Source organism: Lepidochelys kempii, chromosome 1 (assembly GCF_965140285.1).
Source record: "Lepidochelys kempii isolate rLepKem1 chromosome 1, rLepKem1.hap1, whole genome shotgun sequence".
NCBI lineage: Eukaryota > Metazoa > Chordata > Testudines > Cheloniidae > Lepidochelys > Lepidochelys kempii.
The window spans coordinates 344,164,830-344,182,586 of NC_136380.1; the positions used below are offsets into that span (position 1 = coordinate 344,164,830).

General features: G+C 46.6%; 1 protein-coding gene across 1 annotated transcript in view; it reads right to left on the bottom strand.

Annotated features, from left to right (window-relative positions):
* Nucleotides 1–1,411, bottom strand: part of PODXL (podocalyxin like) — an 89,623-nt gene extending 88,212 nt beyond the window's left edge. The window contains exon 1 of the mRNA XM_073328856.2: nucleotides 881–1,411. Within this exon, the coding sequence (XP_073184957.2) occupies nucleotides 881–923 (43 nt within the window). The 5' untranslated portion in view covers nucleotides 924–1,411. The remainder of the gene's footprint in view (nucleotides 1–880) is intronic.
* Nucleotides 1,412–17,757: the final 16,346 nt, after the last annotated feature.

Here is a 17,757-nt window from a genome sequence, read left to right on the forward strand (position 1 = left end):
ACTGGAACTGGTGTAAGATCCAAATCAGAACAGTGTTCTTTATTTCCTGCTCTAAGCTGCTAGGTGGGCACTGTTAAACAGCTGCTCCATTCCAACCTGGAGACGGCTGCATTTCAGCATGGGGTAAATTGATTCCTGTAACAATTACTGAATAACGGCATAAAGTGCTCTGGACTCCTCTGGGATGAAGAGCACTATATAGATGCAAAGCATTACTATGCAGACAGGGTAACCTGTGTTCCTACTTTTGTCTGGCTGGGCCATTTCCACTTCAAACTCAGCAAAACCAGGAGTGTCTGCTGGACGTGCAGCACACGCCAACAGATTCGCCAGCTTCAGAAGAGCCATTGGGCGAGAGAGAAACACCTTTTCCTTGTTGCTAAATTTCCACTTGCTTTGCTCCCCTGGAAGAGGATCAAAGCCGCCTGCAGCCTGAGCTTTACTCTGCCCTGCCCTTCACTCAGCCCGGACTGCACTGAGCCAATGCCTCCTAACGCAATCTGGGGCTGCTACGATCAACTGCAGCATAAACTAACCCATCTCTACCCAAGAAAGCTGGATGGTTCAGGGGCTCGCCAACGTGATGCTAGACCCCTTTCCCCACCAGGTTGCCGGTTCAGCTCCGGCGTGCGTCAGTAGTTACCCTTTGGTGGCGTACATGCAATGAGTTGTTGGGTCTCAGCCTGGTGCCTCTCTGAGGGGCAGGGGAGGATGCAGCCTGGGGCTAACTCCCTCTCTCCTCCCGGAGCCGGTCTCCTGGCCCCCACCCGGCGCAGGGAGAGGGGCAAGGCTGCCGTTGGGGGTACCCACGCACCAGCGGGCTGCGGGGCCGGCACCGCTGCCCCCCGGGGAAGGGGCAGGGAAGGAGACTGGCACTTACCCCTGCAGCAGAGCAGGACGAGCAGCAGGAGCGGGCAACGCATGGTGCCTCCCTGGATCGCCGCTGAAGGTTTCTCTCTCCCGCAGCCCTGCGGGGACGGCCGGCGCCGAGGCTGGGCAGGGGGCTGGCTCTGCGCGGTGCAGCGGGGCTCGGGCGGGGTGACAAGCGCCCGTCGCCCGTGGAGCCGGGGCGCTGCTCGGCGCCGGTCCCTAGCACCGCTTTGCAGCCCCCTCGCTTCCCCACCCCCCCAGCAGCCTCTGCGACCCCCGCTTTGCACGGGGCTTGGGGGGCTCCGGGGAGCCGGGCTCGGGGCAACTCGCCTGCTCCTGCGCCCGGCGCTGCGCTCCAAATCTCCCCGCCCGGCAGCGCCCTCTGCCCGCCGTGCCCCGCGGCTCCCCCTGCCGGGTTCCCTGCGCCGCCAGGCGCCGGCCGCAGCTGCCTTTGCCGAATGCTGCAGCCGCCGCCGCTGCCCTGCGTAGCCCTGCGGGGTCCCAGCCCGGGCACCGCTCCGCACTCCCGTGCGGCTGAGCCAGAGGCGAGCGATTGGTCCGCTTCGCCCAACCCTGCTTCCTGACTGGCTGGCCCCCCCCAGTCCGGCCCTGATTGGCCACAGCAACGGCCTGTCCACTGCGGGTCCCACCCTCCCACTTGCTGATTTTAGGGCTGGTGGTAGGGGCCCTACCAAATTCACAGTCCAGCTGGGTCAATTTCAGGGGCATAGGGTTTTTTAATCCATAAATTTAATGATTTCAGCTATTTACATCTGATATTTCACAGCCTTGTGATTGTTGGGGTCCTGACCCAAAGAGGAGTTGTGCGGGGAGGGAGGTCACAAGGTTATCGCACAGGGGGGCTGCGATACCATGACCCTTCCTTCTGCATGGCAGCTGGCGGTGGCCCTGCCTGCAGAGCTGGGCGGCTGGAGAGCGGCGGCTGCTGGCCGGGAGCCCAGCTCTGAAGGCAGAGCCGCCGGGAGCACCAGCGCAGAAGGAAGGATGGCACGGTAGGGCATTGCCACTCTTTACTTCTGCGCTGCTGACTGCAGAGCTGGGCCCTCCGTCAGCAGCCACCGCCCTCCGGCCACCCAGCTCTGAAGGCAGCGCAGAAGTAAGGGTGGCAACACAGCAACCCCCCTAAAATAACCTTGTGACTCTCCCTTTTGGGTCAGGACCCCCAATTTGAGGAACATTGGTCTCCCCCATGAATTCTGTATAATATAGAGTAAATTTTCCAGGGGAGGCCAGATTTCACGGGCCGTGGCATGTTTTTCATGGCCGTGAATTTGGTAGGGCCCTCCCCGTTTGCACGGGTGCAAAGGTAGCAGGGAGTATGCAGGAGGCTCACTGCTATTCCCATACATTCCCCCACTGCTCACTGATGTGTGAAGCTTTCCCTTGGTGGTAACAGAAAAACCAGAAGGATTATGGGGGCTGGAGTTGGTTCTACTTTCAACAGCTGAAACTGTATGAAAAACGTTATGAATCAAAGTTTTACACACATCACCTCTGATCGAAACCAGACTGAACGATACCAACTCTCAGTAGTACTTAAGCTGCCAATTCCTTGAGGCAGGGACTTTTAGCTCTGTGTATGTACAGACCCTAGCACAGTGGGGGTCCAGATCTATGACAGGCTCCTAGGTGCAACCGCAATACAAATAATAATATGCATGTTTTTAAGTATATATTATCTGAGATCCAGAAACAGCCTTCATCCCGCACTGTGCAAAATTCCTCTTAATTTGAGTAACAGATTTGAGCAAGTGTAAATGACACAATACTTCTAAGGCCACCCCAAATGACATGGCTCTGTGATGGCGAGACAGTTCGGAAGCGTCCAAGGCTTTATTTCAGTGCAAAGTACTGCCCCATCTAGGGTGATCAGATGTCCCGATAACATCAGCATTGTCCCAGTATTAGGGGCTTTATCTTATATACACAACTCTATGCCCTCTTGAAAAGAATGTGTCCCGATTTTTCACACTTGCTATCTGGGCACCCTACCTCCATCAAACTCCCTGCCCACAAATTGCATTTTCAAATGTTGCTTGCATAAACAACTGGGATTTGAACATTTAAAAAACCCCACATTTTTATTGGTTCAAGAACACAAAAATAAGCAATATGTGAAAAATAAACTTAGCAATAAGGCAACATTTGCTACATTTATTTGTTGCTGCTGGAAGGTCTTTATCTAACATTTAGCGACGTCGTATTTTGCTGCTACCAGGAGACTAGAAATAAGCTTAGAGGTTTCCACTGAACTATCCCCTCTCTCTGGGAAGTCCAGACATATCACTAACATGTCCAGTGACAATCTGGATTTAGTGATATCAAAAATTAAATTAAGGACAGATGTCCAAAAAGCAGCCAGCCTTGGATACTGCAGTCTGAGGTTTTTACAAGGTTGTTACCATGGGCAGTGAGTAGCATAGGTTGGGGGAGGCTGTGCCTCCCCAAACAGCCTGACGTGACCCCGCCCATGCGCCCCAGACCCCTCCTACCCGCTTCCAGTTCCCTTCCCAGTGCTCTTCCACGGCTGAGAGGCTGGAGCCAGTGCTCACAAGGCCCGGGGCTGTGGGGTCTGGGGCTGGGGCCACGCCACACTGCCCGTCTGCCCAGCGCTGGGGTTGGGGGTTCGCCAGCTATGTCGCCCACCTGGCACTGGGGTTAACGGCACTCCAGGCACGCTACCCGCCCAGCACGCTGAGGCTGGGGGCGCTCTGGCAGCTCTGCCTGCCCACCGTGTTGGGGTTGGCGGTGCTCCAGCCATGCTTCCCACCCAGCACTCCAGGACTGGGGGCACGCGGCGGCATGTGCTCTGGGCTTTGGCAGTAGTGGAAGAGGAGGGGCGGGGCCTTGGGTAGAGAGGGAGGGGCCAGGGCTTAGCCTCCCCCAATGGCTCGTTCACCAGCCGCCCATGGTTGTTACAAGGTTACAAAGGTTGTTACAAGGAGGAGGGAGAAAAATGGTTCTTAACCACTGAGGACAGGACAAGAAGCAAGGGGTTTAAATTGCAGCAGGGGCGGTTTATGTTGGACATTAGGGAAAACTTCCTAACTGTCAGGGTGGTTAAGCACTGGAATAAATTGCCTAGGGAAGTTGTGGAATCTCCATCATTGGAGATTTTTAAGAGCAGGTTGGACAAACACCTGTCAGGGTGGTCTAGATAATACTTAATCCTGCCATGAGTGCAGGGGACTGGACTGGAAGGGACCTCGAGAGGTCATCTAGTCTATGATTCTATGATTTTATGTTGCAAAAGGTAACTTTCCTTTTCATACACACACATTCTCGACAGCAAGTCCAAGAATTTATTTTTATTTATTTTAATGTGAAGAGACTTTGAAACATCACCTTATAGTGTTCTTATTTTAATGGGATCATATACTTAGACTGTAAACTCTTTTGGGGAAGAGACTGTCTTTTTGCTTTGTATTTGTATAGCACTTGTCACAATGAGGTCCTGGTCCCAGGGCTCCCAGATGCTACTGCCATAGAAATCAATAATGAAGAATTCATAACTTCATAGATTCTAAGGCCAGAAGGAACCACTGTGGTCATCTAGTCTGACCTCTTGCGCAACACAAGCCATAGCACTTCCTGCCAAATAATTCCTGTTTGAACTACAGCAGATCTTTTAGAAAAACGTCCAATCTTGATTTAAAATAGCCAGTGAAGGAGAACCCTCCACAACCTTTGGTACCTTGTTCTAATAGTTAAATTACTGTCACTTACAAATGCACCCCTTATTTCCATTCTGAATTTGTTTAGCTTCAATAAATAATAATAGGATGGAGGCAGGTATTTCCCAGTCTGGGACCACTGCTCAAAGGAGATTTCTTTTCCTTTAAAGTTTTGCCTGTTTTAACACATGCCAACTTTTCTCCTATGTATAAATTTTCCATATAAACTGGAAATTGAATGTTTATAGCCTGAGAACCAGGATATTAATACTGTCACTCTTGTAGGAGGTCTTTGGAAATACTTTGCAACCTGGGGGTTGGTCTCCATGGGAAAATTAGCTTGACTTAACTACATGACTCGGGGTGTGAAAAATCCAGGTGCCAGAGCGGTGTATTTAAGATGATTTAACCCCCCCAATGTAGACAGGGCTAGGTTGACGGAAAAATTATTCTGTCAACCTAGCTACTGCCTCTCTGGGAGGTGGATTCCTTATGCCGATGGGAGAATCCCTCCTCCCCTGTTGGCATAGGTAATGTCTACACTGAAACACTACAATGGCGCAGCTATGCTGCTGCAGCATTTCAGTGACAAGCCCTGCGTATTAAGGACATATATCTGAAGTGTAGATGGGGAGAAGAGGCATGTGGGTAAATTAAACATGATTATTATTTACTATTTGCATTGAGGTGGCACCTAGACACCACCAATCAAGGATGAGGGCCTCATTGTGCTTGGCACAGTATATGCATATAATGAAAAAACAGACCCTAACTAGAGAATTTACAAATATTCATGCCCCACATCTTTCCCTTATCAAATAAATGACTCTCAGAGTCTGGCCATCTCTCAGAGCGCAAGTGTTGCATCCTGATCCCTAGAGGGAGAATCTGGATTATTTCGAGTTGGAGTTAGGCCTGGTCTACAATACAGATCTATATCAGTATAACTACATTGCTCAGAGGTGTGAAAAATCCACACCTCTGAACGACGTAGCTCTACTGACTTAGCCCCCTCACTCCCGCCCGGTGCAGACAGTGTGATGTGGATGGGAGAACTTCTCCTGTGAACATAGCTACCAGCTCTTGGGAAAGTGGATTAACTATGCCAATGAGAGAAGCTTTCCCATTGGCATAGTAGTGTCTTCACTAAAGTGCTACCAGAGCGCAGCTGCACTGGTGTAAGTGCACCCTTGTAGCGCTGAATGTGAAGACAAGCCCAAAGAAGGGAAGGGGCAGTATTAATTCTCCTAGGACATTACTTCTCCACGAGGACTGACTGCTGAGGATCGAGTGCTTTTCATCAGCCATTTGGGGAGTGAACAAAACACGTATCCGTTTTAAAAATCGGAGTATATTTTAATTTGACGCTTTGTCCTCCAACTCTCTAGAAAAATATCACCTCTGGGCTCAGACCAAGCATGGAAAGTATTTTCAGAAGGTTGAGCGGTTTCAAATGAGCGCAGATAACAGAACCCCGGGTGGATCCTTAATGCCGAGGAATTCCATTGTGGTACAGTGTCAGAGATGTTCATTGCACAGGCATGGCCAATGATTTTGCAAAAGGACTTTCTCTTAGACAGCTTTCTCTTAGACAGCTTAGACAGCTGCTGATGCATCCACCGGGAGACGTTACAAAAGCCAACTCAAGACAATAAAGAAAAGACAAAAGAAAAAGAAGATCCAAGGAGAAGAAAGAAAGAATAGAGAATTTGGGGGACTCCAGCTTCCAGCCCAGGATGCCACTAATGTAACAGCACAACATGTGTATCGGCTGCCTCTTTAATGAAATCATTTATTACACATAGGGCCAAAACCAATAGAGCTATGCTGATTAACTCTAGTGAGAATCAGGGCCCCTTAGTGCTAGCGATGGGCACTTTTTTTTTTTCACTACATATGCACCCCATTGGGCCAGAGCCACCAGCATGTTACTTCAGGAAATTAGTGTACATGCACTGGAATCAAGAGATACACAAGCCCATCTGGATCTATGCCATGCTGAATCAGGCCCACTGTATGTAGCTGTGCCATACTGCCTAGTAATGTTTATGCCAGACATTTATTAGCTGCTCTTGGAGCCAGATCAGTGTATTAGTCGGTGTACGTATCATTTTGAAGACCATGAGACTTTTACTTGCATAGGAACTACAGGATCAGACAGATTTTCTGCACCAGTTTATGTTTTTTGTAGGCAGAATTTTGTGCTCTTGATTAACTGTCCACACTTGTCTGATTGTGCCCATTTACATGGGACTCTGAGTGCAAAAATGCAGAAACAGTCAATAGCCCGAACAAACTTCTGCCCGTGGTAAAAGCAGGCCAGTTTTAAAATCACAAGTGGCTCACAAGGCTGCTGTGGATTGGGAAATGGAGTGTTAATGCTGCAGCGGTTGTACTGTATCGGCACATGGAGAACAGGGAGAAACCTACTGTCAAGGCCGATTCCCCACTCGGGCACTTTGAGTGCAGGTGGGGGCCCACAAGGATTCTAAAAATTAATACTGGCCACTCCAGGCTTGGATTAAACTCCCAAGGTTGCAGCTTTTCGCTGACCTTGGATGGGTAGATGCTGCCACCACCCAAGTGCAAACCCCCCTTTTTTAGAACCCAGGAAGGCGCATTTGGGAATTCCTTCCTGTCAGGTACCCTCAAGCCCTTTCACGCCTCCTCTGGGGAAGAGGTGATAAAGAAAACAAAGGAAATCAGCTGTTGCCACCAGCTAAGTAAACAACATATGCACAAAGTGCTCTTAGGACACAAAAATCCAATCCTGTTCTTAAAAAAGGCAAATTTTATTAAAAACAAAAAGAAAGAAAATACATTTGGAATTTAGGCTTTTTGCTAGATAAAAGAAAAAACAATTACAAGAATTAAGCATCAAGATAGCTCTCTTGAGGTCCAGCTTAAAGGTTACAAACAAAACAAAAGCACCTGAAGTTAGCACAGAGGAATCCACAAGCTACAAAGAAATAAAAGAAATAAACCTAATTGTGTCTTCTTAGACATTCCCTGATCTACTTACATATCTGGGGTTTTAAATGAGTAGTTTCTAGGTATGATCTGATGATCTTTCATACCTGGCTCAAAGCTTTTTACAGCATAGTTCCAGCCCTGTCTCTCCTCTCCAAGAGAACAACCACAGACAGACAAAAGGGGAATCTTGTTTCAATTTTAAAAAGTTCTAGCCTTCCCATTGGCTCTTTTGGCCAGGTGCCCACTCACTTCCTTTTACCTATGCATGCAGTCAGATTTTTTAACCCTTTACAGGTAAAGCAAGTAGAGAACAGCTACCAAGAGGGATTTTGTAGCTAACTGGCTGGCTGGGTCTATAAAAGGGAGCTACCCCCGTCCCCTTCATTTATCACACCTACTCAAATGGATTTATTGGGAGTTGTATGCAGAGCAGCCAGAACCATGCTCATTTGCTGGCTTTGTGCAGAGAGGGGTGAGTTACTTTCACTAGTTGTGTTGTAAAGCTGGTAACAAATAGCCTGAGTGGGCGTGGCTGTGTAGTGCTATCTCATGCCCTAGGGAGTGGCCTGCGGGCAGGCAGTCTCGTCCTCCCCACGGGAGGTTTGTTTCTATTTAGGCCATGCAACAGGACACATGGGCACATCAAAGTCTGGAACTTATGCCCTAAGGCAGTGGTTTTCAACCTTTTTCCATTTGCGGACCCCTAAAAATTTCGAATGGAGGTGCGGACCCCTTTGGAAATCTTAGACATAGTCTGCAGACCCCCAGGGATCCGTGGGCCACCAGTTGAAAACCACTGTTCTCTGGTTGTGACAACCTTTCGCAGACCCCTTAACTCCACGGCCGTCCATGGCGAATTTGCAGTCTGGCCCTAAGGTAGCTGTTAGGCTGGTAGATGAAATCCCAATATAGACACAGCCTCAGATTGTATAGTTTTGCCATATGCATCAACACACAGCCAGAAAAGGAGAGGCATGCACTGATGAATCCCCCGGTGGAAGATGTTCACGCAGGGTGACCAGAATATTTGTCTATGAAAGGTTCTGCCTGGACTTTAGGATGGCCATTCGATCCCCTTTCTCTTCCATTTTGGGAGGGAGAGAGACGAACATTGGAGGGCTTTTGTGTACATAATAGAAACACAAACACCTCACCCCACCTCTGAAGCAGCATTATGTCCCCCTTTTTGGCTGATCACCTTTAAAATGGGGGCTTTGTTTATTTCTGTTTACTTTTGCAGCCCGCCCCATAATGCAGCTGTACAGAGCTATGCAATCTTAGAAGTAGTTCCAGTAGCGATAGATTAGTGGGCAGAGTGCAGGTGAGGAGGCCAAAGATACTCGGTCAATGCAGTTAGGCAGTTCCAGAGTTTGTCACATGGGTATCACCGCCTCTTGCATGGTGTTTATACATTTAACCTAAACACACACACAGTAGCCAGGTCACAGTGGCCAGGTCATGATTTTATCAAGAGTGTCACAATATTTTACGGTTTTCTGGAAGCCCCAGCTCATGGAGTCAGTTGACTGCATGAGAATCTCATCTTGCTTTTTTTTTTTTTTTTAAATGTAAGTTTCCAGACCTCATGGTGGTGGAAAAAACTTGAACCATGATCCTAGTGCAGCATTTCTCAAACTGGGATCCGTGGATGAGGGTACTCCAGGGGGTCTGCCAGCCCCACTGATTAACTCCTCCTGCTCCCTCCCTCAACTCCTCACCCTCCCTCCCAGTGCCTCTTGCACACCGCGGAACGGCTCGGGGGAGGGGGTGGAAAGAGGCAGGGAAGAGGAGGGGATGGGGTGGAGCGGGGGCAGGAAGAGGTGGGGTGGGGGTGGGGCATTGGGGAAAGGGGTGGAGTGGGGGTGGGGCCTGGGGCTGAGCAGTGGGCTTGAGGGGTACATGGAAAATTTTAAATCAAAATGAGGTCCTCGGGTTGCTAAAGTTTGAGAACCACTGCCCTAGTGGGGCCCAAGGTCCAGAAGGCACATAAACAACTCCAACATGTATTGTTATTATTTTGTTAAATCTCATGATTTTCAAGACAATCTCATCATGTTTAATGCTTGAGATTGGCAATACCGCGCACATGCGTGTGCACGTGCATATACACTCATCTGTGCACACACGGAGGTTTCGTAGAAAGCAAACCCCCTGTGTTCTACTTATTTAGTTAAAGATTCTGTCAAATAGCAGGACTGGGATGTGAAATGGAGCTTTACACAGGTAGACCCCATGGTTGCTCAAAGGAGTATAACAAGGAATGATGGGACTGAAATTACAAAAAGAAGAATGGTGGCGGCATTTTAGGGAAAACTTCTTAACAGTGAAATCTGTTAGACTCTTTAATAGTCTCCCCAGGGAAGTGATGGAAGCCTCATTACTTCAGACATTTAGAACTAGACTAGACGAAGCACTGGAAAATAGAATACAGGGAACAATGCTGCCTCAGGGGAGAGATGGGCCACATGACCTAACAGAGCTGTACTTTCTCTGTCCTGCATAATTCACTTAGGGCTGCATTCAAGTTTGCGATCAGATTTGACTGACATTGACAAAACCACTGCTGTATTTACCTCCATCGGCATGTAGCTAGCGAGGAAAACCTCAAAAAGAAAAGGAGGACTTGTGGCACCTTAGAGACTAACAAATTTATTTGAGCATAAGCTTTCGTGAGCTACAGCATCCGATGAAGTGAGCTGTAGCTCACGAAAGCTTATGCTCAAATAAATTTGTTAGTCTCTAAGGTGCCACAAGTCCTCCTTTTCTTTTTGCGGATACAGACTAACACGGCTGCTACTCTGAAACGAGGAAAACCTGTACATCATGGAAGTGCTAGCTCCTGAGTTTGGGCTGGGATCCAGGCTTGGATAATTTAACTGTCTGTCCAAGCTTCCCTGCAATCCAATTTTATTGAATTTCACCACCTATCTTATTTGTGCAATAGGGCCCAAAGTAATAACGTTTGGAATTCAAACTTGGGATTAAGGCAGGATGATGAGCTGAAGTGCGCCAACCTGCTACCTATGGGATGAGTAACAGAATGAAGAACACTGGCTGCCACTGGGGGTCAAGATAACCACAGGCTATTTCAGGAAGATAAAGAGATCCCTGCAAAAGGCAAACACATCTACAGTCCGACAGCTGGCTGGCAGATAACCCCAAGGAAAAGAGAACATTTATGGAAGGGAGCCTTCAGAAGCAGAGTTGCAAAAAAAACAACAACAGGTAATGTAGTAAAGCAGGAGGGGCAGAGGGTCTTAAGGTAGAAATTAGGAAGGAGGTTTGGTGTAATAGTCAGAGCACAGGACTGCGAGTCAGGAGATTTGGGTTCTATTGTGTAGGACGCATCCCATGCAGCAGAAGAAACTTTTGTCATGTCCTGATATGCACAATGCCTTGTAAGTAGGAACTGTTTCATAAAGCAATCCCGTTAGCAACGTAACACAAGGCCCTCGCTGATAGCCATGGGGAAGCCTTGGGGCACACTAGTGAAGAAGTAATAACAACAGGAAGGATGGTGCTGTTAAGACATCGAGCTGAACCCCAAGAAATCTGGGTTCAATTCCCAGCTCTGTCACAGACTCCTGGCCATTGAATCTCTCTGAGTCTCAGTTCTGCATATTTACAATGGGCACAATAGTACTTCTATTGTTCCACCTTTTGTCTGTTTCGATGGTGAGCTCACCTGGACGGGGACTGTCTCTTACTCCTATAGAACCTAGTGCAACAGAGGCCTGGTGTCAACCGGAGCCTCTAAATGCTACTGTCAAATAAATAATAATAATAATTCGATCACACACGCATCCCACACTGTGGAAGACACTTTTGCCATGCACAGTACATTGTGTGTGCTGTGTATTAGGAGCAGCTTCATGAAGCAATGCCAGCAGCAGTGTAGCCTAAGAACCAAACTGATGTCAGGGACAATCCTTGGCACATATCAGATAAACGGACTGCATCTATATTACATTTACCTAGCACCTTCCATACTGAATAATTTCAAAGTGATTTACAATCTACAATATAAAGAAGTCAAAATTGCCAGTTCTTTGGGGGCAAGGACTGTGTTCCCAGCTGTGTTTGGGAAGCAGCTAGTACTTGGTCCACAACACTGCAATATAAATTATTAATGATTATTATTATTATGCAGATCTAACTGGACCCAAGACCTGGGTCAAATCAGAATTATGCCCAATAGAAATGACTTTGGTGATCTCAGTCCAGATTCTAGCCTCAAGATTTTCATCTGCATCACAGGAATGACTAGACTGTTGATTGGATTGAATTAAATTGATTGGAAGAGCAGGCCAGGACTGAGGGGCACTGGCAAAGCTGTGTGTGGATGAAATCCAGTGGAATAGCAGGGGCTGTTACAGGTCAGGCTTGGTTTAAACTGGCAGGGATGTGGTGGGTGAGTAAGGACTGGCATATCAGAAGCTGCTGCATGTCAGGATTCATTCGCATTGGCAGAGAGTCTGGAGGGGCAGAACTGGACTAGTCTGCAAGGGTAGTCAATAGGCAGACCACGGGCCAAATCGGGACTGCTAGGTGCTTTTGAAAGGACTGCGAAATCCTTTTTATTTACTTATTATTATCATTACATAGTTCTGTTCGATATCTGCATCAACCAATTAGATAATGGCATGGAGAGTACACTTATAAAGTTTATGGATGATACCAAGCTGGGTGGGGTTGCAAGTGCTTTGGAGGATAGGATTAAAATTCAAAAGGATCTGGACAAACTGGAGAAATGGTCTGAAGTAAATAGGATGAAATTCAATAAGGATAAATGCAAAGTACTCCACTTAGGAAGGAACAATCAGTTGCACACATACAAAATGGGAAATGAATGCCTAGGAAGGAGTCCTGCAGAAAGGGATTTGTGGGTCATAGTAGATGACAAGCTAAATATGAGTCAACAGTGTAACACTGTTGCAAAAAAGCAAACATCATTCTGGGGTGTTTTAGCAGGAGTAAGAAAGTTGTAAGAAAGACAGGAGAAGTAATTCTTCGGCTCTGCTGAGTTAGGCCTCAACTGGAGTATTGTGTCTTGGTCTGGGTGCCAGATTTTAGGAAAGATGCTGACAAATTGGAGAAAGTCCAGAGAAGAGCAACAAAATTTATTAAAGTTCTAGAAAACATGACCTGTACGGGAAGATTGAAAAAATTGGGTTTATTTAGTCTGTAGAAGAGAAGGCTGAGAGGGGACATGATAACGGTTTTCAAGTACATAAAAGGTCTCTACAAGGAGGAGGGAGAAAAATTGTTCTCCTTAACCTCTGAGGATAGGACAAGAAGCAATGGGCTTAAATTGCAGCAAGGCGGGGTTTGGTTGGACATTAGGAAAAGCTTCCTAACTGTCAGAGTGGTTAAGCACTGGAATAAATTGCCTGGGGAGGTTGTGGAATCTTCATCACTGGAGATTTTTAAGAGCAGAACCTGTCAGGCATGGTCTAGAATACGTAAGCCTGCCATGAGTGCAGGGGACTAGACTAGAGGACCCCTTGAGGTCCCTTTCAGCCCTATGATTCTATGATTTTTGTTATTGGGTTGTGGCAAATGATTCTCCGGAGTCTAGACCTTGATGTGGTGGGGAAGGATAGCTCAGTGGTTTGAGCATTGGCCTGCTCAACCCAGGGTTGTGAGTTCAATCCTGGAGGGGGCCATTTAGGAATCTGAGGCAAAAATTGAGGATTGGTCCTGCTTTGAGCTGGGGGTTGGACTAGATGACCTCCTGAGGTCCCTTCCAAACCTGATATTCTATGATTATACCTTGACCAAGAATTTGGACCTGGACAAACAGTAACTGACCACCCCTGGACTAGTGGGAGTGCTGCAGATTAGCGATCCATTGCACTGGGAGAGCTCAATGGGGGCATTCTATGCAGCATCTGCTGTGCTTCCTCTGTGGCTGCCTAGTGTGACTGGTGTGCCCCTTTCATAAGTGCTAACTAACATTTGCATAATGTAAAAAACGGGGAGAGAAGAGAGAAAAGCATTAGAAAAATAAACAAGCAGTCCATTAAGAAGGGCGGGCAGGCGGCTAGACACATTTTCCACTGTTAAAAATAGCCATTTGAGGAGGCCTGTATTTCTGCATGTCTCTTTCACTCGTGCAGCTAAATAGGTGTCTCTTTTACAAAGCCATTGCCAGTGGAAAGTCACATTGCCGCTTTGACAAATTATGTAATTCCCATCACAAAGGCCCCAATTCAACACCCCCGGCCAGTTACTGCGGAGATCCGTTTGCTGGCAGGGCCTCTGGGCTTTTCGTCTCCCCCTTCCCCGTTGCTGAACTAGGGACCGTCAGCATCCCCACCAGCTGAGTTAGGCCTTTTGGGCCCAAACCCAAAGTCATTGAATTCAGTGGAAAGGTTCCTATTGAGTTCAATGGCATTCAGATCAGGACTGAAATGAAAACTGCCCATAGAGTGATGTGTATCTCTCCACTCTGAGCAAACATAAACCCACCCGGCTGGGGAAACCCTGCTCTCAGAACTCCTTAGTCACATTTCTTTCAATGATACTTCCCTCCCTCCTCTTCCCTCTTTGACTAGGATTTGCCCACAAACAGCCTGGAAGTTGCCACAGCAACACCTTAAACCCTGGCGGAACAGATCATTGTTTAATTCCTCCAGCCGCCCGGAGGAATTCGCTATTTGTTTTAGAGAGAAAAGGCACAAACGTCCCACATTCTTCTCCAATTTCACTCTCCATTAACCACATTGCACAGTTATAACAAAGAGCATTAGGTTACTAGAAATGAGCTTGGTCTCTTTAAGACTACAGCATGGGGAGAGAGACTTTGTGGTTTTCTTTTTATTGTCCCCGAATGAACATCCATTGATAACGTGGCTGAAGCTGATACTTGATTAGGGCTTTGCCAGAGCATGAGAGGCAATGTTGTCCAGTGGGTAGAGCACTGGCTTGGTAATCACAAGACCTGGCTTCTATTCCTGGCTCAGCCATTGATCTCCTCTGCGTTTCCTCTTCTACCCATTGTCTGTCTTACAATCTGCAAGACTGTGAACTCTTCAGGGCAAGGACTATCTCTTCATCTGGGTCTGTACAGTGCCAAGCACAATTCAACAGCGGAGCAGAGCTGGAACCTGACACAATGGCGTTCTAGCTTCACAACAACACTGAGTGCACTGTTCGCCAGTGACAGTTATTATTCATATTGGGGTAGTGCTTAGGAGCCCCAGTCCCAGACTGTGATCCCATCAGACACACACTTCTTTTTCAGGTGCCTCAATATAAGGATGCCCCATGATGAGCGACCGTCCCTGGCTTCTGGTTCTTAACCTTAAGGTCCTTCACAATTTGGCTGCAGTCTCTTATCTCGCTGCATTGTGATATGCCGCCTGCTCTCGGGCAATGGTGGCAGACACTTTCATCCGCTTCTCCCCCAAACACCTCCTACAGCTGTCCCTAGTGCCTAGAATAGCCTCCCTAAATCAGTTTGCACAGCCACAACCCTGTCCTTTGCAAGATTCACTTCTCCCAGGATGTCTAGCCATGATAACGGCCCAACAATACTGTCAAAAAAAGGTGGCCCGTCAGTGATTCATTAGTATCTCTTGTCCAATAAAAAAAGAAAAATTCTGTTGAATTTCCAGTTGTACACATAGATGGGATTTTCAAAGGCCTCCAACTCCCATTGACAGCTGAGCGCTTTGGAAGATCCCATCTCTAGTATATAAATGACAACATCCTGGCAAACAGGCTTAGGCTGAAATTTTCAGAGGGGCATAAGAGGGAGTGAGGAGTCCAATTCCCACTGAATTAATGGCCTTTGGGCTAGCAGGCTTTGTAACGCTGAGAAAACAAATTTAATGTTGCCGTCGGAAGGATAATCCAGTGTTTAAAAACACAGGATGAGGAGTCAGGAGACCTAGGTCATATTTCTAGTCCAGGTACTGACTGGCTTTGAGACCTTGGGCAAAGGGCTTCCCCACGCCCCTTTACTCTGTACTTCAGTTTCCCCGTCTGTAAAATGCAGATCATAGTACCCTCCTGCACAGTGGGGTTAACCAGAAACAATTCATGGATGTTTGTAAAGTGTTTTGAGCGTTGCAGAAATGCAAAATATTATTATTCCATGAATTGGACGCTTCTGCATACACACTCCTCCATGTATTCCCCTCCTTGTTTGTTAGCATCTCAATATTTTATGTTGAAGTGGCCTGTATTAAAAAGCACGCATAAAAAGCAGATTAGAAGGGAATTGCGAATTGAAGTATGTTTGTAATGAAAAGAGCTTCCTACCCCTTCCCTCTCATTTTAGTAAAGATTAATTTTCGGGGACAATCATCCAGCTAGTGGGACACTTGTCAGCATTAATGGGAACTGCATGCAGCCATCACTAGCAGAAAGGACCCTTTAATCCCTTCAACCCAGTAAAGATAAATGCAACTCACCGCACATTTTGTTTTTATGTGGCATTTTTAATGCACAGGAACACAAAATGGGGCTTCACTGAGACCTGCTCACTAACCACTGACATGAGTCATAAAAGAAAATGAAATCTCCTGGCTGGGTTGGGTTATTTTACGGCATGAGAGACAATTAATTCTTTTTAAACGCGCACAACATTGTTAAAAAGGTGCCAGATTTATAGCCCAGGAGACTCAAGCCCAGTGTTTGCCCACAGGACATGTACAGAGCAGATGATGGCAGTACCTGTGCCTATCACAGCACATCACCAAGGTACTCAGCTCCACCCTGGAGCTCATTCCGTCCATGGCCCAGTCAGTCCTTGGTCTGTCTGCTCAGACAGCTGGCAAGATGCAAAGGCAGTTTTGGGGATGTCGACTGAGACCCACCAAACTCATTTCATATGGATGGTAACAACCTAGACCTGCTACTGACCCGTGATGGATTCAAAGGGCTTTCCCAGAGCAAAAATGGTCAATTCATAGCCCATCCGCTCAGCTATCTGTCTTCCCTGGGAGGTGATTTTAAAATATGTTGTTGTAATGAGAACCCATAACAACAAGTTGTAAGAGCAGCAATAATTTCTCCAGATTTGGGCTGCATGGAACCCCACCCCCCACTTATAGCCTGATCCTCCTCTGACATTGGTGTAAATCAGGAATAACTCCATTGAGCCATGGGCCAGATCCTCAGCTGGAATAAATCACAAAGCTCCATTGAAGTCTGCTTGCACTTGAAGAAAATCTGGCCCATCAGTTATACTGGTAGGAAAACAGATTCAGGCTCACTTTCTTTTGGATGACACTTAAATCTCAGGTGCTGAGCACACCTGGTAATTAAGTATCCCCATGAACTGTTCCCTTTAATATTAATATATTAAATGGGTCACATTTTGTTTCATTGTTCTAAGGCAATGTATTGCAAAGCAATTTGGGCTCGTGGTTTTAATCTGAGGTGTTTTTTTAAAAAATTAATAGCATATAAAGCACATTATGACAAACATTATTTTAATTAATTAAAACAAACAATTATGGGATGAATTATAATATTTAAAACTGATGTTTATGAGGGGGACCAGCCTTTAAAACTGTTATACTAATGGTGCACCATTATTTGTTGAGCCTGTGTGGATATTTTTAGAATTTTAGTTTTCTGGTGCAAAATCGCTAGACTTTGTGTTGGTATTTTTGTTTGGGTTGCTGCAGTTAATTGACTAATTTGCTTATTTTTTTGCTAGCTATTGGTATGAGGTGGTTTAATTAACCCCCAAAGCAAAATGAAAATTTAGAGCATTATTGGTATTTATTAGGTTATCATTTTTATTGTTATGCATTGGAAAACAGTAAGTTATTGTGGGGGGTTGCAGTATTGTTACATTGCACAGACATTGTTGTACAGGTGGCTTTTGAGGGGTTTTTTTTTTTGCTATATAATTTTTAAAAATTTAATCATATTTAAGTGGTGCTATTATTTAATTCATTTTAGTAGCATGTTGCTAAATGTTTGTTTTGCATGAAGCAAGGCTTTTTTCAAATTGGCAAGGTGGGGCATACCATTGTCGGGTAGTTTATTTCTTTCATACCTACAGTGATTACTTTTTTTTAATTTAAATATATTTTTGCTAATTGTGGGGCTTAAATATGCTAATAGGTATAAACCCAGCACCGGAGGTGTTCCAGAGAATACTTGCCTAAGTGCTGGAAGGGCTGCCTGGGGTGAAAATAATGGCAGATGTTAACCTCATTGTTGGTGAAGGGAGCAATAATACAGAAGCTGAATGAGG